The sequence below is a fragment of the Brienomyrus brachyistius genome, chromosome 21, assembly GCF_023856365.1.
Source record: "Brienomyrus brachyistius isolate T26 chromosome 21, BBRACH_0.4, whole genome shotgun sequence".
Lineage (NCBI taxonomy): Eukaryota > Metazoa > Chordata > Actinopteri > Osteoglossiformes > Mormyridae > Brienomyrus > Brienomyrus brachyistius.
Genome location: NC_064553.1, coordinates 17,055,879 through 17,083,076, shown reverse-complemented (window position 1 = coordinate 17,083,076; position 27,198 = coordinate 17,055,879). Strand labels below are relative to the sequence as shown.

At 45.2% G+C, this 27,198-nt stretch overlaps 3 protein-coding genes and 1 long non-coding RNA gene across 11 annotated transcripts; 2 read left to right on the top strand and 2 right to left on the bottom strand.

Moving 5' to 3' along the window:
- Positions 1-1,262: 1,262 nt before the first annotated feature.
- On the bottom strand, positions 1,263-10,899 carry LOC125716960 (vasculin-like protein 1). Of its 2 annotated transcripts, XM_048989843.1 has the most exons (12): positions 10,706-10,898; positions 7,247-8,320; positions 6,271-6,385; positions 5,792-5,921; positions 5,192-5,517; positions 4,367-4,442; positions 4,093-4,286; positions 3,610-3,750; positions 3,006-3,161; positions 2,769-2,899; positions 2,212-2,314; positions 1,263-1,900 (listed from the first exon to the last, which is right to left on the bottom strand). In XM_048989843.1, exons 3-12 carry the CDS (start codon positions 6,328-6,330, stop codon positions 1,751-1,753), a joined length of 1,467 nt encoding a protein of 488 aa, XP_048845800.1. In that variant the 5' UTR covers positions 6,331-6,385; positions 7,247-8,320; positions 10,706-10,898; the 3' UTR covers positions 1,263-1,750. The 2 variants fall into 2 exon arrangements, with proteins under 2 accessions (XP_048845800.1, XP_048845801.1); XM_048989844.1 differs by lacking the exon at positions 3,610-3,750 and having other exon boundaries at positions 10,706-10,899.
- A 478-nt stretch (positions 10,900-11,377) lies between these two features.
- On the top strand, positions 11,378-12,747 carry tmem69 (transmembrane protein 69). Its single transcript, XM_048989864.1, has 2 exons — positions 11,378-11,680; positions 11,855-12,747. The coding sequence occupies exons 1-2, from the start codon at positions 11,624-11,626 to the stop codon at positions 12,557-12,559; spliced, it is 762 nt and encodes a 253-aa protein (XP_048845821.1). The 5' UTR covers positions 11,378-11,623; the 3' UTR covers positions 12,560-12,747.
- A 166-nt stretch (positions 12,748-12,913) lies between these two features.
- On the bottom strand, positions 12,914-18,817 carry LOC125716955 (intracisternal A particle-promoted polypeptide). 3 transcript variants are annotated; one of them, XM_048989835.1, is made up of 9 exons: positions 18,487-18,817; positions 18,163-18,374; positions 17,666-17,885; positions 16,752-16,907; positions 16,344-16,511; positions 15,945-16,082; positions 15,712-15,834; positions 15,390-15,610; positions 12,914-14,484 (listed from the first exon to the last, which is right to left on the bottom strand). In XM_048989835.1, exons 1-9 carry the CDS (start codon positions 18,815-18,817, stop codon positions 14,260-14,262), a joined length of 1,794 nt encoding a protein of 597 aa, XP_048845792.1. In that variant the 3' UTR covers positions 12,914-14,259. The 3 variants fall into 3 exon arrangements, with proteins under 3 accessions (XP_048845792.1, XP_048845793.1, XP_048845794.1); XM_048989836.1 differs by lacking the exon at positions 15,945-16,082; XM_048989837.1 differs by lacking the exons at positions 15,945-16,082; positions 16,344-16,511.
- On the top strand, positions 18,751-26,106 carry LOC125716987 (uncharacterized). Of its 5 annotated transcripts, none has more exons than XR_007384450.1 (5): positions 19,321-19,780; positions 20,775-20,841; positions 20,991-21,082; positions 21,202-24,283; positions 25,517-26,106. It is a non-coding gene; the product is annotated as an uncharacterized LOC125716987 (long non-coding RNA). The 5 variants fall into 5 exon arrangements; XR_007384452.1 differs by having other exon boundaries at positions 19,321-20,841; positions 21,205-21,277; positions 23,566-24,283; positions 25,517-26,103; XR_007384449.1 differs by having other exon boundaries at positions 19,321-20,841; positions 21,202-21,277; positions 23,566-24,283; positions 25,517-26,102.
- Positions 26,107-27,198: the final 1,092 nt, after the last annotated feature.

Genomic DNA, 27,198 nt, shown 5'->3' with positions numbered 1-27,198 from the left:
TTTGTCAACTCTGAATTTCCTGACATCCTGGGTGATTTTATTGGGGGGGGGGGGGGGATCCAGGTATAAGGAATTCAATTACTTTGAACACCACCTGGGAGGAAATGACTTGTTTACCTGTCAACATTAGTTGGCCTCCTTTGTAATTTAACACTATCCCATTTAAGAGGGATAATGTGACTATTCTTTATAAATTCAGAGGTGGGTAGCTTTATTTGTGTGATGGTGCGCTGGTTTAACCAGGTTCATAACAGTCTTTTTTTTATTTTTATTTTTTTTTTATTGACCAGCTAATTAATGACTTGGTCTGCCTGTTTCCCATTGTCCTTTGGAACAGGCTGTGTTGAAGGAAATTTGTTTGGGTCTTTATTACCAGAAATAGTGTGGCTTTTAAAATGACATTTGGTGAAACCGTATGCAAAACATTGGCGCTCTAAGAGCTGTGGAGCAGGGCGAAAGCCAATATGTTTTTAACTGAAAATTGGCAACAGCAAAGGACTAACGCACTGTCCAAGTCCGTAACACAGCAACTGATCTTCCAGATTCTAAAAGCTCAAAACTCATGTTTCATTTTAAAATGTCGGCAAAAATAACCTGAAAAATGTATATGGAAATTCTACTTACCAGCTGCACATGATCCATTTTGGGATGTATATAAACTCATTTCAGCAACAGGCACTTAAGTTTTGAGTACAGTCATGGACACTGATGTCAATCTTTGAACTGCAGGTTAGTGCACAAACTCAAGGAAGCATTTCAACACCATCAGGGAAAGCTACAGCTTATTGCCTTTAAAACCTGCCCAAAAATCTCCCTGTCTGCAACTCAAACTGAACAAAGAAAATTTGCTGTTTCACTAATGAGATTAAAGGCATTTCATAATTTTCAGTCATTTGCATACCAGCTATCATTCACTGGCTGTATTGAGTCAAAATAAAACTGTCCTCTTGCATGACACAAAGTTACACAAATATTGGTCATTGAAGTGTTATCTGTAGAAGACAGTGGATGGGAACCAGGCCTGGCCATTTGCATCATTATTTTTGCAATATTTACCATTTTAGCACAAATGACCTGGCTGATTATGAAAAATGTTCAAAAGAAACAACGAAGCAGAAAGGTATGCGGGTGATTTTGGAAACAAAGATGTCCAAATAAGGGGTACAGAGAGGAGACCCCACACACTTTGTTGATGGTGGTAGGAATACAGGTAAGACCTGATCTCGGTAAATCACAGACTAGTGCTTTACGGGAAACACAAATCTACCCTGACAAACAGCACTTTATTTGTAGTGGAGCTGATCGTGGTTTCAGGCAAAACTGGCTTCACTCATTTATTACACGGATTGTTCTAGGCTTTCCATGTCCTTGTCACACATACACCCTCTCTGTTGTGACATAATGACACCCACCCCCGCCCACAAAGTCCCTCATAGCCAGTTCTGCCCCAAGATGTATCACTTCATCAGGAACTCAACCTTTTTATTGTTAATCTCATCATTATAAGTTAGTCTTTTTTCCCTCCATTTTCTCATTTAAAGCAAAATCTCATGTGCATCTCCCTTCCTTCTGCCGAACACAGTCCCATACAGCAAGAAGATGGAGATGACGCGGAGCCAGAAGAAACAAAACATTGCTACAGAAGCTGACATTTCCTTCTTCGATGGGATATGATTGTTTCCCTTGTGCAAAGAAAAAAAAAAAAGAAAAAAAAAAAAAAAAACTTAGGAAAGAAAGAGAGAAGAATCTCTTAGGTATTCTCATCGTCCGAGGTCTGGCTACTGCTTGTTTCGGAGCTCTCGTCTACACCAACGTCCACGGTGTGCCTCCAGGGCGTGTACTGTAGGGTGACGCCCCTTGTCTTCAGCAGGCCATTCCTCCCAAAGCTGCTGTTCTTCAGCTGGGGAGGGGGCAAGGCTCAGTGACAGACTTACATTTACATTAATGTAGCAGACATTTTTTCTCCAATGCAACATATCTGCTTCGATTCTAATACAGCATCATCACTGTCAAAGAATAAAATATGTTGAGATTCCAATAAATGAATAGTGACAAATAATATAATTTTGCACTGAAGTAAAAGCTACACAGTATACAAAGACAACAAAGAATACAATAAGAGGGCTAATTCATCAAGAAGTGCAAAAAGAACATTCAGGATCAGGTAAGGGATCATGGCAGGAACAAATTAACAGTAATAGAAATTCTGACCTGTTCAGTTTTAGTCTGAAATTCCTTCAGCTCGTCTTCAGTCAGGGGTTGGAAGCTCTCGTCATTCTCAGGATGTTCCTGCCAGCCCATCGCCTTCAGCAACCTGGAGGAGAAGGCAAACGCATTTCACTACACCAGCTGCACTTTCCCTTGGTTTGCACGGTAAACCGGGCGTCAGTATAAACCTCTGGAGTGAATAAAACTTCTAAAATCACTTATGATAAAAAAAAAAACCCAAAAACAAATATTTAGATCCATTCATTCAGCAGATGGTTTTCTCCAAAGTGACATTTAGGGGAGGATCAGAGATCAGTGTCAGCCAGGATCCCTGAAGTAGTTGAGATTAAGGGCCTAGACTGAGGGCTCAGAGGTAACATGACCACTCTGCCAGCCACAGGACTTGAACCCATAACCTTCTGGACATGGACACTGATCACCAACTAGCTGAGCTGCACACCAAAATAGCATTGAAGGCACCATTCTGATCGTTGTGGGAAAGTTCTCTGCAAGCGAGCTCCCAGTCAGCTGCACGTGGAAGGAAACCTGTTCCGGCTCACCTGTGCTCGGCCTCGAGGGAGCTGGAGAGGAACTGGGGCTCGTTGTCCGAGTCGCTGAGGGAATGGGCGATGCCGTTTTTGTGGCAGATACCTTCACCGTACTCCTTAGCGTCAGGAGTGCTGCCCTCGCCCTGCAGGGTGAGACACGGTGCATGCTCAGATCTATTAGCGCTGGGTTAGGCCTTGCTCATATGCCCCCGCCTCTCCCTTAAACACGCCCCCCAATCCTCCACCCACCTCTCCCAAGGTCCCGGGACTGCCACTGGAACTCCGCTCGCCATTGCGCTCGTCCTTCAGGGCCCGCAGGAAGTCACTCTTGCGGTCAGGGCCGCGCCGCATCAGTTTGAGTCGCGGTGGTGTGATGTCAATTGGCGGGGTGGTGCTGGACGGGAGCTAAAGGGAGAAACGCGGGAATTACGCAAGTATCAAAAGGGCCTCCCTCTTAAAGAAACACTAAATGTAAATGGGCACAGATACTTTGGCATGGACTGAACCAGCAAATAAGGCCTGAAAAACGTCAAAAAAGGTTTGACCGTCTGTAGAGCCTGTAACCCCCCGCACCCCAAAAACGCTACTCCTATGCCCCACACCTGATCTCTCGACACAGAAGCAACAAGACACATTCAAAGGGAAAACTGTCTCAGGGGGCCTTTCAGAAGCATCAGCTAGCCCAAAATCTGCATTTCACAAAGCAAACAATACTGCAGTATAGGTGTAGAGAGCCTGGCTTCCAGCTGCAGTCAAACGTGTGATTGTTTCCTCAAAAGCTACATAAACAACAGTCAAACTGGAAGTAATATCCATTACCCGGAACCTGAGATGTGATGGAACAGCGACCCACCTCCCTGGGGACAGCTTGGGAAGGGGTGATGACGGAGGCCTGGGGTTTGGGTGCAGAGACAGGGCTGACAAAAGCGGAGTCTTGGCCGGAGAAGTGCAGGGCTGGTTTAGCCTCCCTTCCATTGGCTTTCCAAGGGCCTGTCTGCACAGCCCCGGCCCACACAACAAATCAGCTACCGCCAAACACCATCAACATCTCAACCAACCAGCAGCCTTCCACACATCAACAGCTAACCTTATTGGCTGTTCTATAATAAACAGTCATCCAAGCATAACTAATGATACCAGAGGTCGCCTCCAGAAGCACCAGATTGGGAGAGTTTCACTCCACTCTTTCGGAATCAGTGAAATCAATCAGTTTTCACCCCAAAACCCTAAAAATGACTCCACTGAATCGGCACAAAGGAAAGGAGTAGTGTGGACTGAAGTGAGGGTTACCTCTAACCATTTTATTAGTGTGAAGGAGGACTTGTGGGAGACGTACCTTTGTGGCGGCAGTGGACTTGGGCACCAGGTTTTTGTAAATGCTCGGGCCGGAGGTGGGGATTTTGTTGCCATTGGTGGGCAGGAAACCGGTGCTGGCAAAGCCAGCAGAGAACACAGCACTGGAGTCTTCCTTAGACACTTTCTTAATGACGAGCATCTTGGAGATGGGTTGCTTGGCGCTGGGGGGGTTTTCTGCAGAGATGCAGTGAAGTGGCTCACTCTTTTTGAACTTATATATAGCTTTAAATAAACAAAAAGGAGACTGCGCTTACCCCAAACCCCAGCAGGGGGCGCCAAGACTCGCATCTGACCTGCAGGCTTTCCGCTAGCTTCCGAGTTAAGAGAGGGCTGTAGGGAAACAACCAATACGTCAACATGTCGTCACTTAACATTCATACTATCAAAACCTCTTTTTTTTTTTTTTTTACAGTCCAGCATACTTAAACTGCAGTCCTTCAAGGTGGCCATATACTTCAGACAAAATCGATAGAATCAAAGCTGTTTCGGCAATACAGCGTCGTATGAGCTATTCTCTCTGCAGTAGTCACCGTTTCGTCACACTGCCTGTGCAGGATTCCAGAAACAAACTTTTTTTGTCTGTTCTGATCCCACCCACTGTCTAGGATTGGCTGACGAATATCCTGATGCTGTGGGGTTGGTCAGCAGGACTAATTGGGCAAATACCGGCATGCCTTGCACTGCGCCACACTTTAAATAGCGTAAATATGAGTATTTGGGCATCTTTTAATAGTAAATGTCATAACCATGTAATGTTTCCCGTGGAATGCTTGTTTCTCGTTAGTGTGTCGCGAGTGTCTAGTGAGATTCTTCGTTTCTATGTCTGTGCCACTGCTAACTTTAAATCAATAGAGGCTGTTAATAAAGGAAGCAACTCACATTCTAAAAGAGCCGTCATCTTTATTAAAATGACGGAAAATAAAATAATGAACATATTGTGGCAAGTGTGCCTGCTGCCTGAAAAGCAAGCCTCAGTCTAAGATACAGACAAGGTCCCCCAGCTCTCTCAGCGCGTCAGGAAGTTTACAGCAGTGTGTTAAATTTTATGGGGGGGGGGGGGGGGATCCTGCGTCACTCACAAAATCTTCGTCCACAAATTTCAGCTTCTCCTCCTTGCCGTCTCTGTGTTCCTCTCCGGAAAACTTGTCCTGGAAGGGGGCAGCCTTCCTCGGGTGGAAAGTACCAGCACGCTGCCGATGGGCCTGGCGCTCCCGCTCCCCCCGCTTCTGGTGACGGTGGGGGTGGTGGTGTGGCTGGGGCGCCTCACCTCCACGTGGAGCCGAGTGCCAGCTGGGAGTCTCCTTCCAGCCAGGGGCCCCGCCCGCCAGCCCACTCTGACTCCCCTTGGACACGCCCGAGTCCACGGAATCGTGCCGCAGCAGCGAGGGCTGCTGCCATGCATCACCTAGAGGGGGTGAAAGACAGCAGACATGACTTATCTCAGAGATACATCCAGAAACGCCACAGAATCACAAGGTGTTAAGGGGCTGCTCCCCTTAAAGCCGATTTCATGAATACTTATAGTCCTGGATATTTCTGGAATTAAGTTCAGGATAATGGTACAATATTCCTCTTCTAAGATGACAAGACCTTTACATGGGATAAAGGCTATGCTACATCCCGGCAGTTAGAAAGCATGTTTAGCAGTCAGATGAACAGGGATGGGAAATCGAGGTCACCTGTGGGGGCTCGGAGCGGCCCGTTGTTGAAGAAGCCATCAGAGGAGTTGTGGCGCCTCCTGCTCACGCCGGGTCGGCCTGAGCCACGGGGGAGGTGCTCTCCGGGCCTCTCGAGACCGGCTGCAGGGGACTGGGGGTTTGAGGAACAGGGGATGTCGGTCACATGCCTGAACCAGCGGCCTCTGCTCACTGCCTCACTCACACAGGCTAACAGCAGCAAATTTCCAGCCGCGAAGTGACTCATGACTGACCCCATGTGGTCAACAAGAGGAATGCACCTAAGATCTCATAACTACAGTCAGGAGATGCTCTACCCACCTAAATTCAATAAAAGGAAATCCATGGACAACGCAAAACTTATTACATTTTTTTCTTTTAAGAAATGCATATTAGGACGATATTTCTAAATATACGTCTACCAGCTTCTCCAAGTATGTGGGCATCGTCCTTCCCCTTCAGTCTGACACGACCTGTCTCACCTTGGCGGGCTGAGGCGTCGAGAAGTTAAGCCAGGCTGGGACAAAGTCATGCTGCGCCATTTAGGTCCAGTGTCTCCAGTCAAAGGATCGAGGCATCAAACCTCATGGCCGGGGTCTGACAAAGAAGGGGGGCACCAGCAGAATGGAGGGGGAGTTTAAACACAGACTGCAGTGTCAGATCCGGGTAGCCATATAAACTGGTAAGACAGGACAACACTGGGTAATGAAGGAGATGTCACTGTGGCAAACAGACGCTGATCCAGCAGCTGTAATATGAAGACTAAACAGGGTATATCTTACAGCAGGATAATTAAAATGACTCATAGCAGCTCAAATGGCTAAGCATAAAATTATTATTAATATCCACCCATACAAATATTTTAATTATGCTTCTGAAATTAAGGAGCTGAAGCAACATAAGGAGGATCTCTTAAAGTTATTTAAAAGAAAAAAAAAGCTGTTAATTCTCGGTTCTCCAAGAGATCTCGGTGATTATACTGACGAATGGAGTGGAGAAACACTGACGTGACCTCAAATCACCGGCACTACCCCCGACCCCTAGATAGGAATTTGTGAGGAAATATGAAAAGGTACAGTAAAAGTTAGAAAATAAGTATCTGATTCCTTGAGCATGACAAACATTAAACGACTGGCTGTAGAGTTTTGTGGAGGCTCACAGCGACGCCCCCTACTGTGCGAGTGTTTGTAAGCATGTGCCCTACGATGAACTGGCATTCTCGTCAGTGTCCCCATAACACCCAAAATTCCCGGGATGTGCCCTAGGCTCCCTTTGATTAATTAAACTCCTCTTTAAGCAATAACTGGTAACTTCAGCAGAGAGCGAATTGAAAATGAACCACAGACTGCAGTTCAATCCCTTCAGCCAGTCTGTGGCCCAGCAGAGCTCTTTGGTTGGGGGGGGGGGGGGGGGCATTACACCCCCATGGAGCAGAGCAGGCAGGAGCAGGAGCCTCACCCGGAGTGGCGGGCCCCGAAGTCGAGTGGCTCCCTCGGCCGGCCAGCCTTCCCCACGCCACGCCAAGGTTCACTTCTACAAGCAGGCCACAGGACTGCGCGGTCCCCACAGCAGGCGGTCTCTGTCCTTCCAGGATGGAGCCTTTAGTGGGTGGAGTCTGGGGGTGGGGGTAGTAGCAGTGAGGGTGGTGCGGCCTGGGCAGCACGTGTGACGAATCTGGGGGTCGTCGTGGGTATGGGGGGGGCCCTCACAGGCGAGCCGCTCCCTGGGGGGGCTCCAGCAGCGCTCTGACGTGCCTCAGTTTCAAGGGGCACTGGAACCCCCAGAACAGGGGGGGAGGGGGGGTGAGAATGGGCGGCAAGACAGACAGGTCCCGCCTTATACAGGAGGGCCCCAGCTCCTCTGCCGGCAGGGGCTTGAGAGAAGCACAGTGTGCCAGATGACTCTTGTCTTGACTTCACAAAGACATTTTCGCTTGTATGTAACGCCTGTATGACGGAGAAAAACCGACCGGGCGGCTGCCTCACAGAAAGTGCCGGAAATTACCGCTCACCTCATTTAAAAAGCAGTTCAGCTACAGACTCCTACAAACAGGGGGCTAGTTTCATTCTCAAGCCGCGACTAAGCTCACGGCACAGACATTACCATCCTCTTAGCCAGTTCTCACGTTACAGCATAGCAAACGATTCTCGCGAAACCCTAAAAATACCAAGAGCGTTTGACTGGAACCCGCAGGCTTAATCCTCAACTTGCTTTTCCATTTATTTCCATCCGTCAAAAAGTAGGCCAAGGCAGCGACCGGCAGAGTGTCACCAGGAGGAAAAGAAATGGCGTCTCAGTGGCGACAGGGAGCAAAACGTCACTGGGCAGGAGGCGAGCTTCACACCCGGTGCCTGGAAGCCGGAGCACGTGTCCGGGTACGCTGTGGCCGGCTTGGGGGGCTCCCAGCACCGGTGCAACTGTGCAAGCTTCGTCCTGAGGGGAAAGCTTAGTGCCGCAAATCCAGAGGTCATCAGAACCGTCAGGCTCACTCTCACTTGAGAAATCTTCACCCTTCCCTTTGATAAGAAAAATCTGAGGGGAAAAAAAAAGACCTGTGAGATGAGGAGGAAAAACACAAACACACACACACACACACACACACACACACACACACACACACACAAACACACACACAGAAAAGGCGCAATACCAATGACCAAATTCTACCAGCTTTCACACCAGTGTTTAATGTGTACTGGTTGCACAATTAACACGCATCTATACCTGGGCGTCAACTGTAGTAGTAAAATATGAATAAACGTTTTTCCTGACAAAAGACAGGGGAACTGCACCTTACGCCAATGCAATTACAGAACGGTGATGCTGGAATTATCCGTTTATAACCAATTATATATTCAAATGACAGGTGTGTCAAATGGCAGATATAAAACTAAAACAAACTTTCACAGTAAACATGATAAATGTATACTGCTATGACACCTACAGAATTCTGCTTTTCTGTAATGTGCCGACTTATTTGAAGAGAATTTAAGCGTTTAATTAATACTATTAGGAATGGAGTTATACACATAATAAGGAACTGAAAATTTGCTTTCATTTTCTTGCCGCTAAGTGTTTGCACACATTTTTTTTCCCCCAGTCGCTGAACTTGTATTTTGCCCTAAATATATTTATTGCCTTGAATTCATCTCAGACTAAGGTTTACAGGAGTTAAAGGAAGCTTTGTTTGTTGCACCCCGGATGAAGGGATGAGCTGGATTGAATTAACATCACAGGACGGAGGTTTACCGACAGGCTCCACAGGACACCATCCTGGATCTGCGTCACACCAAAATCTCCACCCTTGAATGATCAATGCAGCCCCGCACATCCCTAACCGATACACTAACTGATACCAACTTCTGCGGTTCTCATTTATGAAATGCATAAACATAGTAATAAATCTATGTCAAACAGTATCTGATATCTGGCAAAAAGACAGCACTGGAGCACTTGAATTGAGCTTCAAAGTGACTTGATATAAATGGGTTTTTGAAATCCTACAAAAGATTTTCCCTGCCATTGTTACCTAAATTAATGAACACACACTTCATAAGGACTGTAGGCTTTAAAAATTAAATATAAATAAATAATAAAAATAAAAACAAAGTTCCAAAATTAGACTTTTGCAATGGTTTTTTCTTTCGTGACGACTCCACTTCTCGTCAATTAATCCAACTGGACTAAAGTCCAAAAGCTTGTTTTCGAACAGGCTTGCTAAACTATATTCATACTCAGCGCTGGCAATGTAGAAGCATACCAGAAAGGCATAAATGGCCATCACAACCGTCAAATACCATATTAAAGAGGTTAATAATTAACAGGGATAGGCTGGTCTTGATACTGGCGCCGTGATTCACTCTCAACGACACGATCTGACTTGCTCCGAAAGCAAAAGAATCTGAAGTGAAATGACAGCGAAACGGACGGGCCAGGAAAGCGGGCAGAGGCGGGGATGCGATCCGAATCTCCGTTACGGCGGCTCCTAACGAGCTGTGCTTGCAGGTATCCCAAGGGTAAATGCAATAGACTAAAAACAAACAATCTGACACGTAGCAAGCGCCTCCGTTCGTCATGCATTTCATAAATTCACAGGCACACGTTGCAAACTCACACGTGCGTTGAAGTGAAGTTCACGCTCTCCCAGTTCCACCGGGGTATTATACAATCACGCTCGGTTCCCCCGCCAGCCCCACGGAGAATAGAGGGAAAGGGGGTCAATGTCAAGAAAAGCATGATGTTCACCTGTCGATTAACTTTGCGGCATCGGGAGGAGGGGATAAACAAGTAGACAGACCTGCACCGGGAAGGCATGGAAATATATGGCAAAACGGGCGCTTCCGCCTCCAACGCAGTAAGTGGTCAGCACATCCCGCCTAACTTTGAACGGTATCTGATTCGGCTCACACAGTCAGTTTTACCCTTTCATTCACAAAGTGCGGTAGTGCGATACAGCAGGCGGCCGGCAGCTTGGTCACCCAAGCACACGGGCGACTGGCCGAGCCAAACCGGCGCCCACCCGGTTTCCCGCCCCCGGACTACCAATCCGGCACCCCCCCGTCGCAGATATTAAGGCTAACAAAGTTAGTTCATCCAAGGCCCACGCAGACCACTCCATACAAACAGCCACCTAGATATAAAATAATCCCCCATTACAGACAGCAACAATTCTGCCATCTTACCGTAAATGACGAGCAAAGGCGCAAAAGAAGCAGACACGGCACCGAGTACAAAGAGGAAAAGTGCAAACAAGCGGGGCAACTGCGACCCCGCATCGCGCGTCGGGGTGACCCGTTTACAGGCCGGGGTGATCAGATGTAAACAGACCTTTTGGTAGCTAGCAGCTCTGAAACAACACACGACTCCAAAATGGCCACCCCAGCCCACACGGGGATAAATACATAGAAACACACATACCTCCGCTTTCGGAAGCGATCGCGGAGCGCGGAGTATGCTCACGCAGTTCGCCGAGGAGCAGTAAGTCCTTGCAGACGGACCGTGAACCGATCGGACCGTCTGTGCCTCGACGTGTTGTTGTTTTTTTCCTTCCCGAAACGCGTTCGCTCTAGTCGCTCTCGCCCAGCTTATCTGCCCTGTTCCTGACTGCCGCTCCGCAGGACGGGTCAGTCGATCGCCGAGCAGGTCGATCGAGGCGTCACAACAGCCCGGTCACGTGGTCCCCCCGTCGCAGTCGCCTCCAGACTTGCAAATCGACAATCGCACCGGCAGTAGGAGTTGCAAGCGTTAAATCGTCACACATCAGGAATCTATTATATTAGTGGAGAATAAACTAATCAGTTTTATTATAAAAATTCTGAGTAGGATAATCATAATTGAAAATGTAAAGCTTTTTATTTTATGTAACATTGTGCATTTAATTACATTTAAAAAGAGATTCTGAAAGCTTTACAAACATCTGTAGCCACACATTTAATTTGTTTTAGTTTATATTAATTTCATGGAATCAGTTAAAGTAAAGAAAATATAGGACTTGGTAATTTTTCATTAATTTCACACTAACGAAACAAGAAAGAGCTTTTCCGGAACTGTATATATTTACAATGCCTGAGTATGTCACCGGAACGAATACAACGACGCACCATCATGGTGATGACCTTAACGGCGTGAAATAGGAATCTCGTGAGGATCCTTTTTGTCTGAGTTAGACATGGTCTGTGACATTATGCGTTTGAGAATTTGTCCCCCAGCCATTTAATATGATCTGTGTAAAATAACTGGGAGAGGTTATACAACTAGCGGCTTGTACATGCTTCAAGTTTTGCTTGGAATTGAAATCTATCCGATAACGGTTTTTTTTTTTACTGTCATTCTTTTATGGTTTTAAAAATGATGTCCTTCATCGTTAAACAAAATTTCATGCGCGTCTGCAAGGTAAGGCTCCAGCATTTCTAAACTTTTTTTTCTGAACGGGTGTGGATTTTGATCTTTGGAATTTTACACATATGACTGTTTACAGTCACTCAAGAACCTGAACAGGAAATACCGAAGATTATAGCGTTTGCAGTGTCGGTACTAATTGAATATACTTCTCTGTCTGACATCTAGGTTTATACATCACTGCAGTCTTTCCAGAAAATATACAGGGTACCACCGTACGTAATTCCCACTTCCTCCTGGACTCCCAGTGTGATTTGGAGTCTTCCCCCTAGGCAGGTGGGCAGATCCCTGTTTGGTGTTCGACCGCTGCATTCCTCTGCGTCACGGCTCCAGCATAGGCGACGCAAATCGGAGGATCCTGAGCCGCGCGAACTGGACCTGGTGCGCTATGACATGAAGGACCTGATGAAGGGACCCAAGCCTGCTCTGTATTTGGGCTTCTCTGGCCTCATCCCCTTCATTTCCCCTCCTCTAGTCATGGCGATGTCGGAGCTATACCTTCCAGAGATCGCATACGCTCAGGTTGCATACGGGGCTTCTATAGTTTCTTTCCTGGGTGGGGCACGCTGGGGATTTGCCCTACCGGACGGAAGCCCTGCAAAGCCGGACTGGATGAACCTAACAAACGCTGTGGTACCGTCCATACTGGCGTGGGTCGCTCTCCTGTTCAGAGACAGCATCACGGAGGCGAGCCTCGTGGTCATCATGGGCTTAGGGATCTCGCTGCATTACGACCTAGCGCTTCTGCCCACCTATCCCAGCTGGTTTAAAGCCATGCGGACAGTAATCACGGTCGTGGCCACTTTCTCCCTTGTTGCGACCCTGTTCCTGAAAGGAGTATTCCCAGAAAGAAAGCTCTTCGGAGACGAATAGTGTTCGGCGTGAAATTTCTTAGTAATAAAAGACAGAGAAAATCAGTTATTAAAGATGGTCCTATTTCCCTACAGCGCGTGTAGTGTCAACACTGAACAATCTGTACAATACAGTCCGAGGAAACACCGTGGATTCCACACTGCCTCATATACTTTTCTGGAAAAAATAAAACATACCATGCAAAACTGTCTTGTAGTGAGTACGCTCTTAAAACATCTTATTTCTGTGCAACTGTATTTTTATTTTGGTCGCATATTCTCCAAAAGAATTTTGTCTTGAAATGCTTAATGCATCGAGGTGGATGTTATATGAAATGTTTTGTATTGCAGATGAATGAACTCAGGCAATGGGAAATAAGTTGGTCCTTTTGCAGGATGTTTAATTTTCAAATGCAGTGTTGGTTAACGTATTAATTACGAAACAAGTAGGATGACATTTACTGTTCTCTTCAATCGTCTTATGGTCCAGTGTGCATTCTAAAGACACAAAGTCCTACTGCTCTTGTCCCACAGTTTACAGTGCTCCTCTACAGTGAAAATACTCATTTGTATCCATTGATTTGTACCCCTCTACAGTCCTCCAGAATTACTCCTTGAAATCATTGTCGGGCTGCAGGTTAAAATAATTTATAAACCGATATCGCATTTACATTTCATATCACGTGTCCTCGAATTGTTCTGTATGTGTTGCACTGTAAACCAAGAATTTTTAGATGTGGACGTTTTAGACCTATTTTTAGGTTTGTTCATTTTGAGATATCAAAATGCAAACAATTAGTAATTGTAACCTCCAGTAGCAAAATACATAATTCTCTAACCACTATAACAGTGCATCTATACAACTGTACATAAGGCAGTTGATATGGTATTTTATCTCATTTTGACTATTTAAAAAATTTGGCATTCATCAATGATCATTGTTGGATATGTACTGTTTGCTGTAACATTTTACACGACAAACATTATCATACCGTCTAAACAGCAGACCAGAAAAATCAATCATAAAGCATCCTGCATCCATATCGGACTTCACATAAAATATTAGCGTAAAGAGATTTCTTTTTCAACAAACCAAAAACACAGAGTGCGATTAACAAGAATAACTGGACCAAACACCAGCCGGACCCAACCCATCCCTCTGACTGTGGTCAATCATCATCCAGTATCACATATCCAACTAAAACCACTCTTTCAAAAGCGAAAGATATTAAAAAAACAAAACAGACCCTCCACAACTAAGGCGCAAACAGACTTAGGGATCCAGTTGAAGGCAAGTCACATCACAAGCACTTCCCCTTTTCAGCGGCAAGCTGGGGAAATTTAAACAATGTTTAAAAATACAAAGTATCAAGTAAACAAGGGATCTAACAAAATCATTAGCTTCCTTGTTCAAAATCAAGCCATACATCAATTACATTGCAATAGCGGTTTCCACACCCAATACATTTCCCATTGGTATCAATGTCTGATTGAGTTGTTCAGGGCCGACAGAATGTAATCCTCTGCATCGGGATACATTCCCCCATGTTGTATCTGTATTGTGTTCCACAAGCGGCCGAGAATGCTGGGTGCAGATGTGGATATGGTCTCTGAAGGTCTGTAATGACTGAGCACTCAGCTAACTAGTGGGTGAATGGGAGTGTGACTGCCTTGGGGGGGGGGGTTCACATCTCAGCCTCTTCAGGGGGGGGCCATCAGCTCTCACAGCACAGCCACACCCCCATCACAGCGGCTGGTGATCATGTTGCCGATTTCAGTCCAGGTGTCCAAATCGGGGTCATAGATCTCCACAGAATCCACAGTCACAGGGGCGCTGAAGTCTCTGCTGGAGGCCCGCCCCCCCACTGCGTAAAGCAGGCCGTTAACGGCAGACACGGACACCCCAGCCCGTGCCACGGTCATGGGGGCCACCTCCACCCACTTCTCCTGTGTAGAGAGGGAGGTGTATGAGGTGGTCAGAGAGTGTCTGGGTGTCAAGTTGACACCCACACTAACTTAAGTTAAGCTGGTCTCCAGCTGATCCTGAGTCTAGGCCAGGAAGCCGAAGTAAGATAGTGGTACATCAGTCCAAACAGAACATTATACACTTCTGTCTCAGGCCAAATTCGGTAAAGGGCAGTAATGGAGTTGACCCTAAAATCAAACCTTTCAGCCATTTCTTTCAGTTTTCCTCAATATTTGAAGTTTTTTCTCCTTTTTAAAAATTTATGTGTAATAAAAACTAAGGTTACAATTATGGCCTAATACACAGCTCTAGAAAAAAATGAGACCACTATATTTTAAAACAAATCTGCATTTTTAAATCCTGGTTCTGCCGACAGAAGGCTATGCTGAGCAGCAGGCTGCTTCCTTGCTCAGACAGCATTACACAAGAACAAGGTGAAGCAGGAGACACTGGCAGTAAGCAAAAGCCAGCCAGGTAGAGGCCAGAATCGACCTTCTAATGCCAGAGATGACTGTTAACTTCGAAAATTTCTCATGAATCAGAGGATGACATTAAGTGACCTTCAAATAGAATGGGAAACATTAAGTTCAGGTGTGAATTGCACTGCTAGGACAGTTCGTATCAGGATCCTAGAAGTAAGACTGAAAACCCCAAAAACAAGGAAGAAGTCCTTCATTAATGAGAAACAGAAGAACCAGGCTACTGTTTAAAAAAATATATATTATTCACAGACACAGACCCATAAATTAAGATATGAGTGAAACAAAATATTGTGCTGTGGTCTCAATTTTTTATGCTGTGGATTCTGCTGTATGGTAGGTTTCACAGCTGCAGAAGGAACCTGGAATATGAAGGCAGATGTGGAGTGCAGTCAAAGATGCCTCACCTCTTCTGGACAGTACTTCTCCACTGTTTCCAAGGAGCCCAGAGCCTCATTCCAGCCCCCAACAGCATAGATGCAGTTGTTGAGGCTGGCCACGCCCACATAGGCTCGACGCGTCACCATGACAGGCAGGGCTCTCCAGCGGCGGGAGATGGGATCGTATACCTCTGCCGAGCGCAGCTCCATGCCCTCGTCGCTGATTCCCCCGATGACATAGATAAACCCTATTGGGAGCGAGCATACAAGAAGGACGATGCTAAAGCTAATGCTAACATTATCGCTAACATTAGCATAGCGCTCCTACCACCAAAACTTCAGACTGCACCTTGCAGCTCGCAGCATCCAAAGTAGTAGCGAGGAACGGACATGCTTCCGATGATCTCCCACTTGTTTTCGGCTGGGTCGTACCGCTCCATGGTCTTCCCAATCTCAGAGCCAATCCAACCTCCTGCCAACACAATTCCAAAGCATGAAAAAAACCCAGAAACATGAAGGTCACAGAGTATTCTGCCCGCTCTTGAGCAAAACACAACGAGATGCACCCTGGTGAGAGCGTACCCAGGGCGTAGAGCGCCCCATGGCAGGAACACACGCCCACCCCGCAACGCGGGAAATTCAGAGAGGCCACAGCGGCCCACTGCTTGGTCACCGGGTCGTAGCGCTCTGTGCAGTCGAAAATCATGGAGTCTTTCTCACCTGGGAAAAAGCATGAGGACATTACATACAGGTGCTCCTCTACAGAGCAACACGCCGCCCTTCACGATGACTGACATGGCTGCGGCTTTCTTGAAGAATCCAGTGACTCTCACATCAAAACACTTCAATGATTACTAACAAAAAGTTCTATCTGATAAGCAATGTTCTATTTAGTACTTTTGGGCAAACAGCTATTAGTTCTGCTATGGCATCTCTGTGGCATCTGTTTTCCGGGACCTGAGGACACAGAGATGGACGGACCTCCCACCACGTAGATCATGCCCTCCAGCACGGCCACCCCCAGTCCGCTGCGAGCCTGGTGCAGGGACGACACAGTGGTCCAGTACTGGCTAAAAGAGTCAAAGCGCTCCACGCAGCTCAGGGCCCGACTGTCGCTCCAGCGCCCCCCCTGCAGCCGGGTGTAGCCCCCTTTGAAAAAAGAAAGAGGAGGGAGGACATGGAAGGATCTCACAAGGAAGCCTACAGATCACTTCAACATACACCATGACGAAACACACTGAACAAAATATAAAACAAAAGAGGATTAAGAAGAAGATGACTACAAAAAACATATACCAGAGCCTGCTAAAATAATGACAAACATTGAAGGTGAAAATTCTACATAAGAGGTCAGTTTCCTGAACCTGGGAGCCAATCAGAGGCCGTTACCTATAGCGTAGAGATACTTCCTCGCCTTCCTCCTGGGCCGGGTTTTGACAGGCTGCAGCAAGCCAATCAGCTTGCTCTCCTTGACCGACTTGCTGACTTCAGTGAACTCTTTGAGCAGTGTCTGCAGCGCCACCCGCAGACTGAAGTCGGAAATGCCTTTTGTAAAATTATAAACAAGAAACGTCTTCAAAAGATATTTTTTTGATAAATAAATATTCTCTGAAATGTTATTTATACAAGGTTTTGTTGGTACTGTGTCTAAGAAGCCTATTATTATTTTTATCTGTTAAACAGATGCGGATGTTTCTATAATCATCCATCGATCTTACAACAGCTTATCCAGTACAGAGAAAAGGTAAGCCTGGAGCCCATCCCAGAAGCTCAGGGCACAAGGCAGGGTGACAGCCTAGATGGGAAGCCTGTCCATCACAGGGCAAATCACTCAGATACGTAACTATATAACATGGATACCATGGCATCCAAGCGCTTGAGAAGCAAGCGGAGACCCTGGAGAAAAATCCTAACAGAAAGTCTCCTGTTGGGTCATCATGCTGCCTCACATCAAATATCCGAGTAGTAATTACACACAGAACTTATTCTAATAACTTTGAATAACAAAAACTTTCAAGCTTTGTGATTGTTATATACAAAGCATGGTCAAGAGATGCCAGACAGCCAGCCGTGCTTGAACGCTGCGGGGAAAACTTCTTACATCTTAGGATGTCTGTTGCCCTGCCTGTTGTCTTCTGAATTTTAAAACTGTCCAGTATTGATGTTATTAGATCTGACTTCTAATCTACTCATAATATTCACACCGAGCTTTGTTCAGCACTGAAGCCAAATTCTGGGAGTCAGCAACTGTTAGTCACAGGAAGTTCTGCACGTGTGACTGAAACGGACGGACTGCCTCATACCCTCTATGTACTTGAAGAGACGCTGTGGGGACAGGAGCGGGAAACGCACAGGGTCCAGAACCTCAACCACGTGTTTCTTCCTTTTGGCCACGTCATGCAGCACCCAGTCCATGGCGGCCGTGAACACCTGGTACTCGTCCTCGATGCGGAGCTCTTCGCTGCGGAGCAACTTCACCAGCTGGTCCTTTGTCAGACCCAGAAACTCCTCCAACACGCAGACCTGTTGGGGGGGGGGGGGGTCATCTGATCGTCAGATGTTCTGATGAGATACAGCCTCACTATATCTGCAAGCCATATTAAGTATGATCTGGGGGAACTAGGTCTAAAATGACGAGAATATCTCTGACTGCCCTCGGTGACTTTATGATAACGAGATTTTTCGCTGCATGTCCTGAATAGTATTGCTTAAATCATCATACAGCTGGTGGAAAGCATCAGCCAAGGAAATATAGAGAAAATGTAAGGAGAGTGGACTCTCCTCTGCAGTAGGCCCTCACCTCCAGGAAGTGCACACAGATGTAGTTCTCTGTGAATTCCAGCATGTCCAGACATGCGATCTGCTCCAGGAACTGATATATTCCTATGCAGTTGGAAGGGTCCATTTGGGACTTGAGGAACTCGCAGCAGATGGACACCACCTCACTGAGCTGCAGCATGTCCGCAGCCACAATCAGCTCCTGTACACTGTCCACGTTTAAGTCGATCATACCTGCGGGAGGTCCAAAGCAACCTTAAGACGCCTATACCTGCAGCATGCTTTATGCACATTGTAGTCAAAAGCATGTATGAAGAGCCAATTTCACTGTCTCTGTTGGGTTTACCCGTATATATGAAATCAAGCAGTATTTCGAAGACGTCCGCTTCTACTCCCAGGATGCGCACTTCCTTCTTGTCGACCTCGCTCATGCCCCCGGCGAAGAGCGCCGCGAAGTAGGGGCTGCTGGCCGCAAGCACCAGCCTGTGGACGCTGAACAGGCGGCCCCCGACTTGCAACTGCACATCGCAGAAATCCGCCCGGAGGCGCATCTTGTTAATCTGGGCGAGGATAAGTCGTGCATATCGGTCGGACGTGTAGTGCGTCTGCTCGGTGGACGGACTCGCGGCTGCCACGCCGGTGATCGGGGCGGATTTGGATTGTCCCGCCGACGCCATACCGGCTCAGCAACAGCCAGGCCGGTCATCAGTCATGGTGAAAACCTGGGACACAGAGGGGGTGCGTCGCATACTGAACGCCACCATTACACATCGATCAGAATTCACTACCTAGTTTTGCACTTACTATATGGTTACCGTTATTCTGTTCGACCGCTTTGCTGTTTATGCGCAGATTATTCACAATTACATGCTTAAATACCTATAAAAGTAGGTATGTTCAAACCTATTTAAACTATCCTGCGGCATTTTCAAATATCAGTAAAGTTAAAATGAATACAGGTACCACTGACCGTCACGCCACATCATTCCCGATATGTTGTACAGACTTGTCACCTAATCTCGATAAATGTCCCTGGACTTAAAATTTTTTGCCATATATCGTACTAAATAGTTTGTATTTTACATGATTTAACAAATAAAAAAAAACACTAACCCGCATCACTAGCCCAGCTTTTATCAAACAACCGGGATACCAGGATGTAGAATCCATCCCCCTGCCAATCGATTTCCTCGTGTATCTACCGCAAGCCTTACCATCGTAATAAGGCGTAACCAAATGGTCACAGAGTTCAGGCTGGATCATATTAATGGAATCATATGCAAATAAGTACTAAACACAATAATCCGGACGGAAAACACATTTCCACATTAATATCAAAGCAGTTAGTGGTAAATCGATTTTACCTCAAACTCTCACACAACCGAATAGTTGAAAAGAAGATCAAGTCTTAGGATGAAGACATAGTCAAAGAAAACAAAACTGGAAATGTAAATTTTGAAAAACATCGCCCAGTAGTACTAATTTATATGACCACATGGTGGCGAAGGACGACTGTAATAGTAAAAATAATAATAAAAATAATATTAAAATCCTCCCTGCCTCGTGCCCATTGCTTCCGGGATAGGCTCCGGACCCCCCGCGACCCAGTAGGATAAGCGGTTTGGAAAATGGATGGATGGGTATTAAAATCCTATATATTATTTTCCATAAATGTGCTTGACTTGAGCTATTTCTGTATAACAGTGCTTATCGAACAAGGCTGACGTTAGTTTCTTATTCGGTAGATTTTTCTTCGCAGTCGTCATAATGCATGTTCTGCCATGCTGACAGCTATCTATTTTGCCAGTGTCATACTTATGTTAAAAATCTCAGTACCATGTGATACATCAACTATGTCACTTACAATACGTTGAGTTTGAAAATACTGTATTGCAGGGTTTCTAAAATAATTATCTCTGAAGTTGGTACTCTTGCACAATGCATATCCTAGCTGCCATATTAACAGCAGTTTACCTTATCAGTGTCAATATGTCTGTTTGAAAGTTCAGTATCATCTGATATACTGACTATTACACTGACTATTACATCCCGAGTTTGAAGACATTTTACTCCATCGATTTTAAAATAATGCTCTCTAAAACTGGTACTTTTTCTATTAAAACCCATTGAAAAACAATGCATGGTCTGCATTTCGAAAATGCTGTCCTCTGAACTTTGAGTTTTATACGGCAAGCAGACACAGGGGCGCCGCTAGCAATTTTGGGCCCTATGACAAAATATGAGGTTGGGCCCCCCTACCACACCCATTCAGATCTCTGGGGGCCCCTAAAGGGCGTGGGCCCTTAGAATTGTCCCAACTTTCCCCCCCTTAGCGGCGCCCCTGAGCAGACATAATGCATATCTAAAAAAAAAAACCTCTAACATACCTTCAACCTCCGAATATTGTAAGTGTCATAGTTGACGTATCACGTGGAACTGAGCTGTCTAACAGACGTTTTGACAAAAAAGATAAAATGAGTGAGAAATAACTGTTTCGGTAAATTTATTTCTGTAGCTTGTCGGTTTTTGTATGACTGCTGCAGGTTCCCATTTATTTAATCTGTTTTATCACTTCGTCATAAAGTCAATCTATACTTTAATCTCCACGGTCTATGTTCCCTACACAACCTGGAGGTAACAACACATATGTTGAATCTAATCACCATGGGTTTCCCAGATGTGGATCCTAAAGTTATAAAAGGTGAGTCACGATGTCTAGATTGTTAAGGCTGTCCTCGATGTTTAAGGTCCTAAACTGAGAATAATATAAAATTTAGTATGAAATTGTATAGGCTGCATATAGTAATTATCAAAACATTTTTTTTCTATCTCTCTCTATCATTCTGGAAGTTCTTTTATGAAATTGTTCAAAGGAGTTACAGAACGACCCGAGAGGAGAATGCGGAGCAGAAGCAGGAGGGCAGAATCATCGCTCGCATGAGGTAAAGGAAGAGAAGACTAAGCTAAACCATAATCATTTCCACTGTAGTTCTTAAACTCTTCCCCAATATGATGTTTTCAGTGGTCTCATTTCTTGTTTGTCGTTGTTTTGCAACCTGAGGAGGAGGCTTCCCTATGGAAGACCATATCAGACTGATATCTGAAGAGGAAGACGCCGTCTTGGATGGAAGACTAATGTGGGTAATCCAGTCTCCAACAGCCCATAGCATATGCTAGGGCTGCACAATTAATTGAATTTTAATTACGATCACGATTTTGGCTACCACGATTAAATTAAGATGATCGTCGGCGATATTAACATTTTTATAGCGGGCTCTGCTGCATATCAAATCAAGCACTTTCTCAACCAAAAGTCAGCCAACCACCAGGGGGCGAACGAGAGCATAGACTGTATGAGCGGCAACCTTAAATTGTGACAAAGTGAGATGTAATGTTGGGAGCATTGTCATATGTTTTTGTGCTTATTAATTTAAGTATTTCCAAAGGTTAACCGTAATCCCAAAACAGTGATAAAATAAAAGCCTTGCTTTAACATAAATATAAAAAAAAATAGATCGCTTTAATCGCTATTACAGTTGGGTATGGGCACGCGGTCTTATTTAGAAAAGCTACAGAGAGAGACGCATATAATGTTTATTCATTCGTTTTGTATTTGTAACAAAGCAAAGGAATGATTAGCGGCTTCAGTCGAAAACTGCATTTTACTTCTCATTTCAAATAAAATGCATGGTTGGCAACTTTGGTCAGCTGCATGGAGTGAGATTTTCTGTTCTTTGTTCTACACATACATTTACATGCATGTAAGTTTTATTACCTTGTAAATAGTCTGTAGGGTTTACAAACTGCCGTAACGTTTTTGATGCAGCTAATTTTAAGTTCAGAATGGAATATAGATTTGCCTTAAGATTTCTTGCGTGAGAGTCTGAAAGAGTACATTTTGAACGCGTACATTTTTTGTTTAACCTGAATTGATTTATATAGAAAACAACAGCATAGAGTTGTTAAAAAGCAGAAACTTCGACCAACATGAAATCGCCAATAAACGATTTCTATTTATTCAACATTTTATAAAATTCATACTACGCTTAAAAAATTCCGGCTTTACGGACAGAACAGCCACTTTGTTATAAACATTACGGCTTTTTGAGTGTTGTTACCTGCTCTTATTAATAGGGGGTAATCGACGTTACCTGCAAGATCGCTATTTTTCTTTTTGCTGCAGTTGTTTTCATTATTACTTTATTTAACTTGACACACCACATCCTTAAATTCTCATCCTTGCATTAGAATATAGACCAGTTAATATTGATGGTGACTCATGCTGCGTCATATATTTTTATAATTACTACACACTGAATATTGAACTGTAGCTTGACATGAAAAATTAAATCGCAAATCAAATCGTAATCGCAATGTCTGTCAGAAAAAATCGCGATTAGATATTTTCCCCAAATCGTGTAGCCCTATCATATGCTTTATTCCTTTTAAACTGAGAAGTCGGAATTTCCGAGTTACTATTCCTTCCCCTCTGAAATTGGAATTCTGACTCAGAAAGTTGGAAGAACCTCTGTAATCCTGACCCCAGAATTCAAGGTGACTGCACCCAACAGAACTGAAAGTTGTAGTTTTATACTGTTTATCAACACTTATGTATTATTTGTGTTTGCTTAAATTGGCTGTACACACAGTACTGTCCAAACACTATCTGTGGATTTGTTACTACGGTGTTTGTGTGTGCCAAATTATCACGATCGTGGATTGCGAGTAAGGCGCACGGACAGGCAGGCAGGCAAGGAAGCAGGCAAGACAGGCAAGGTACGGGGGAAACGGAGATTTAATAATAATACGGGGAGCAGGAAACATCGGACGATAACATCAATGACGGACAAGGAACCATGGCAAGACGCGGACTGAAATACACAAGACGGAGCAAAATAACTAGACAAGATCAGGGAAGCACACGTGGATATTCAGGGGGCGTGGCACACACGAGGATCGTACGAGCTGGGCGTGACACAAATACCGTCTAATATATTTTTATCAACTGATACTGGTAACAATGGCTAACCATGAACCTGGCTAGAGCTCGGTCTGTTTCAGAAAGCAGGATTTCTTGCTTAGCCAGACAACTTGTTGTATTTAAGGCTGTCTGGGCTAAATCAATGTAAGTGAACAGAGATAAAGGCTATTTAAACTAGCCTTAAATCAAAGTCAAGTTATCCAGCTAAGCAAGAAATCTTTTTAAAGCTATTACTAAACTGATTTCCAACTTGTCGTATTTAAGAGTCTGGGCTAAATGTAAGTGAAGTATAAAAATGCCTCTGTCATCTTTCTGGTCATATACCAACACTGTATGTGTGTGTGTGTGTGTGTGTGTGTGGGGGGGGGAGGTGTCCTGCTATGTGATCCACTGTCCTTTGTATGCATTTTTCCTCCTCATCTCACAGGTCTTTTTTTCCCCCAGATTTTTCTTATCAGAGGGAAGGGTGAAGATTTCTCAAGTGAGAGTGAGCCTGACGGTTCTGATGACCTCTGGATTTGCAGCACTAAGCTTTCCCCTCAGGACGAAGCTTGCACAGTTGCACCGGTGCTGGGAACCCTCCAAGCCGGCCACAGCGTACCCGGACGCGTGCTCCAGCTTCCAGGCACCGGGTGTGAAGCTTGCCTCATACCCACGACGACCCCCAGATTCGTCACACGTGCTGCCCAGGCCTCACCCCCATCACTGCTACTACTGTGTTGGTTTGAACTACATTGTGGGGACTGAACACAGTCGCTATGAGATGAACCCTCCTGTGGGGTCATTTTTCAGGTCCTTATAATATAAACCTCCATTATATATATATAATATATATATATATACAAAGGAGACCAACCTACCTCAGCACGCCGTGAAGTATTGAGCCGAATGTTTACGTGCCATATGTGTTTCTTTGTCTCTTGTCTTCCCGATTTCCCACTCCCACTCCGTTTGCCTAGTGTGTTCTCCTTACCTGCTTCCCTTTCCTTCCCCAGATCCGCTCCCGCTCCTGACCTGCCTTCCCCGCCGATACCGGCACGTCCCGTTCCCTCTCCACTGTGTGCTCCTGTCTCGTGCCTGCTCATAGGACGGATTCCCTGGGGATTCCCCAGCGCTCCTTAATCGGCCACTACCCTTGCTTGCCCCTACGATTACCTTTATTGTGAGCACGCAAATAAACCAGGCAACAGCTTGCATCTCTGGATCCGTGTCTTCCTGTTCGGGTGGCCCTCACAGATCGATCGATCGATCTATCTATCTATCTATCTATCTATCTATCTATCTATCTATCTATCTATCTTTCTATCTATCTACCTATCTATCTATCTATCTATCTATCTATCTATCTCATCATTCAGTTATCCATCCATATTCTGTAACTGCATGTCCTATTCAGGGTCATGGGGGTGAATGTATTAAGAAAAGATTAAAAATGCCAAACGTTTTGTATTTTATTTGGCTATTCACTTGAAGTTTGGGCTGGGTGGGAGTTAAGGTTGTCATAGTTGTCATAAGATTAGGGTTTTGCCTATAGACATAAATGGAGAGTCCTCACAAAGATACAGATACCTAACCTCTATGTGTGTGTGTGTGTGTGTGTGTGTGTGTGGGACCCTATCTTATGGGGAAACAATGTCCCCACAACGTAATGAATACCTGTTAATAAAAATCTGTGACTTCAACTTATCGTTAGGGCTGGGTAGGGGTTAAAGTTGTCATAGTTAGCGTTAGCATTTTTCCCATAGAAATGAATGAGCGGTCCCCATAAAGATATGTTTCTCCGAATGTGTGTGGGTGTGTCTGTATACCTGTCTCTGTCTGTCTGTCTCTGTCTGTGCTGAATGTATATGGATTTGCATGTTTGTGCTCTGGGGAATTTCTGTGTCTGTGATTTTACACAACATCCAAAATAGGTTTTGGTTTAAAGATAACCAGGGAAGGAACTAAAGGGTGGCCATGACCCCTCCTACTAAATAGCTGCCCCCGCCATCACCAAAAAATAAAAACTAAATCTGGAGCTACCCATCCTGTTGATCAGCCCATCATGGCATGTCGCCATGTGAATTGCGAGATGATTAATGGATAATTCTTGTGCATGTACAGAGGGACCCCCCCCTCCCCAATAGGTGTTACTCATGGGGGGGGGGGTGGCATGTGGGACATATCCCAACAAATATTCAGAATAGTGGTGTTTCTCCTACCCAATATTTTCCAGGATTTTGCTTTTAAAAACATAAACACATTTGTTGGTAGAATTCTCATCTAACCTTCTGACCGCTGCTGGGGGAGGTAAATGTCCTAAGTGATTTGAAGGAAATTCATACAGTGATGAAAATAATGAAGATGCTGGCCTTATTATAATGGTGGTATTAATTGCTCTTCCTCTTGTTTAAAGACTCATATCAGCTGACACCGGACCCTAACACAGCACACAGACACCTGGAACAGGAAGGTGACGTGGAGAAGAGTGGCAGCCATATACCGTCCAGAGAGATTTGACTTATGACACCAAGTTCTGTGCGAACAGAATCTCACTGGTCGCTGTTACTGGGAGACTCAGTGGATGGACATGGAGCCCTGATAGGAGAGACTTATAAAGAAACTGGCAGGAAAGGAGGAAGTCATGATTGTAAGCTTGGAGTCAGTGACAAGGCATGGCTACTGTGCTTTTTCTCCACATGGTTACTACATCCAGCGTAATCATAAACGGACTGTCTCTACCATACAGCCCTCAGGTTCCCACAGAGTAGAACTTGGCGACCAGTGCTGTGCCCTTCTACAGAGTCTCCTCTGATGGACTGACCCTTCTGTACAGATTCATCACCTCATTCACTGAACCCCTCTATCCAGCTTCTTGGATTGCTGAAAAAGGTTCAGCATCCATTGGAATGCAGGGATAGCTCACTGGGCTTGAAGGGCAGGGGGCTTCTTTCATAAACCGTTTTTATTAGGAAGTTTGTTTTTAAAACCCACTTGCGCAGTGTTCACAAAGATTCTGGTATTCATTGGTGATCTGAAGTGCATTTAAGCGCTAATAAGTTTGATCAAAGTATTATTGTATTTTCTACAGTTCTACAGTTGTATAATACTATATAATTAAAATTTCAATAATATTTTATCATGTAAAATATATTTAAATTACTGTTAAAATAATTGAAATTTAAATAATTAATATTTTAATAGTTGTTTAAAAATAATTATTACTTTTTAAGATATTACAATATAATAATATATAATTCCATCCATTGTCTTCCATTTATTTGAGGCCAGGTTAGGGGCAGCAGTCTAAGAAGGGATGCCCAGACCTCCCTCCATATCCACCGGGGGAATTCCCAGGCCAGCTGCGAGATATGATCTCTCTGGTGTGTCCTGGGTCTGCCCTGAGGCCACCTCCCAGTTGGACATGCCCAAAGCACCTCCCCAGGCAACCGTCCAGGAGGCACCCTAGATAGATGCCCAGAACCATCCCGAGGCTCCCAAACCAGACCTCCTCTACCCCTTGGCTACGCCTAGAAATTCTGTCCATATAGGATATGAACCTGTACTCCCAAAGCACCCCCACAGGACCCCCTATCATATGCCTTTTCCAAGTCCACAAATCACATGTAGGCTGGTTTGACAAACTCCCATGAACCCTCCAGTGTCCTTGTGAGGGTGAAGAGCTGGTCCAGTCTGTATTGTTTGTCCTGAATCCGAGGTTTCACCCCACGGACAGACCCTCCTCTCCAGTGCCCCATCATAGACCTTTCCAGGGAGGCTGAGGAGTGTGATCACCCTGAAGTTGGAACACATCCTACAAACCCCATTCTTAAAGACTGGGACCACCACCCCAGTCTGCCCATCCACAGGCACTGTCCCCAAACTCCACGCAGTGTTGAAGAGGCGGGTCAGCCAAGACAGCCCAACAACATCAAGTGGTTTCAGTAACTCAGAGCGAATCTCAGGCTTGCCCGTCTGGTCCAATCCCGCAGGGAAGCTACTCTAGCATAAATTGCTGAAAAAGTTAATGCTGGTTATGATAGAAAGGTGTCAGAAAACACGTTGCATTACAGTTTGATGTGCATGCGGCTTCATAGC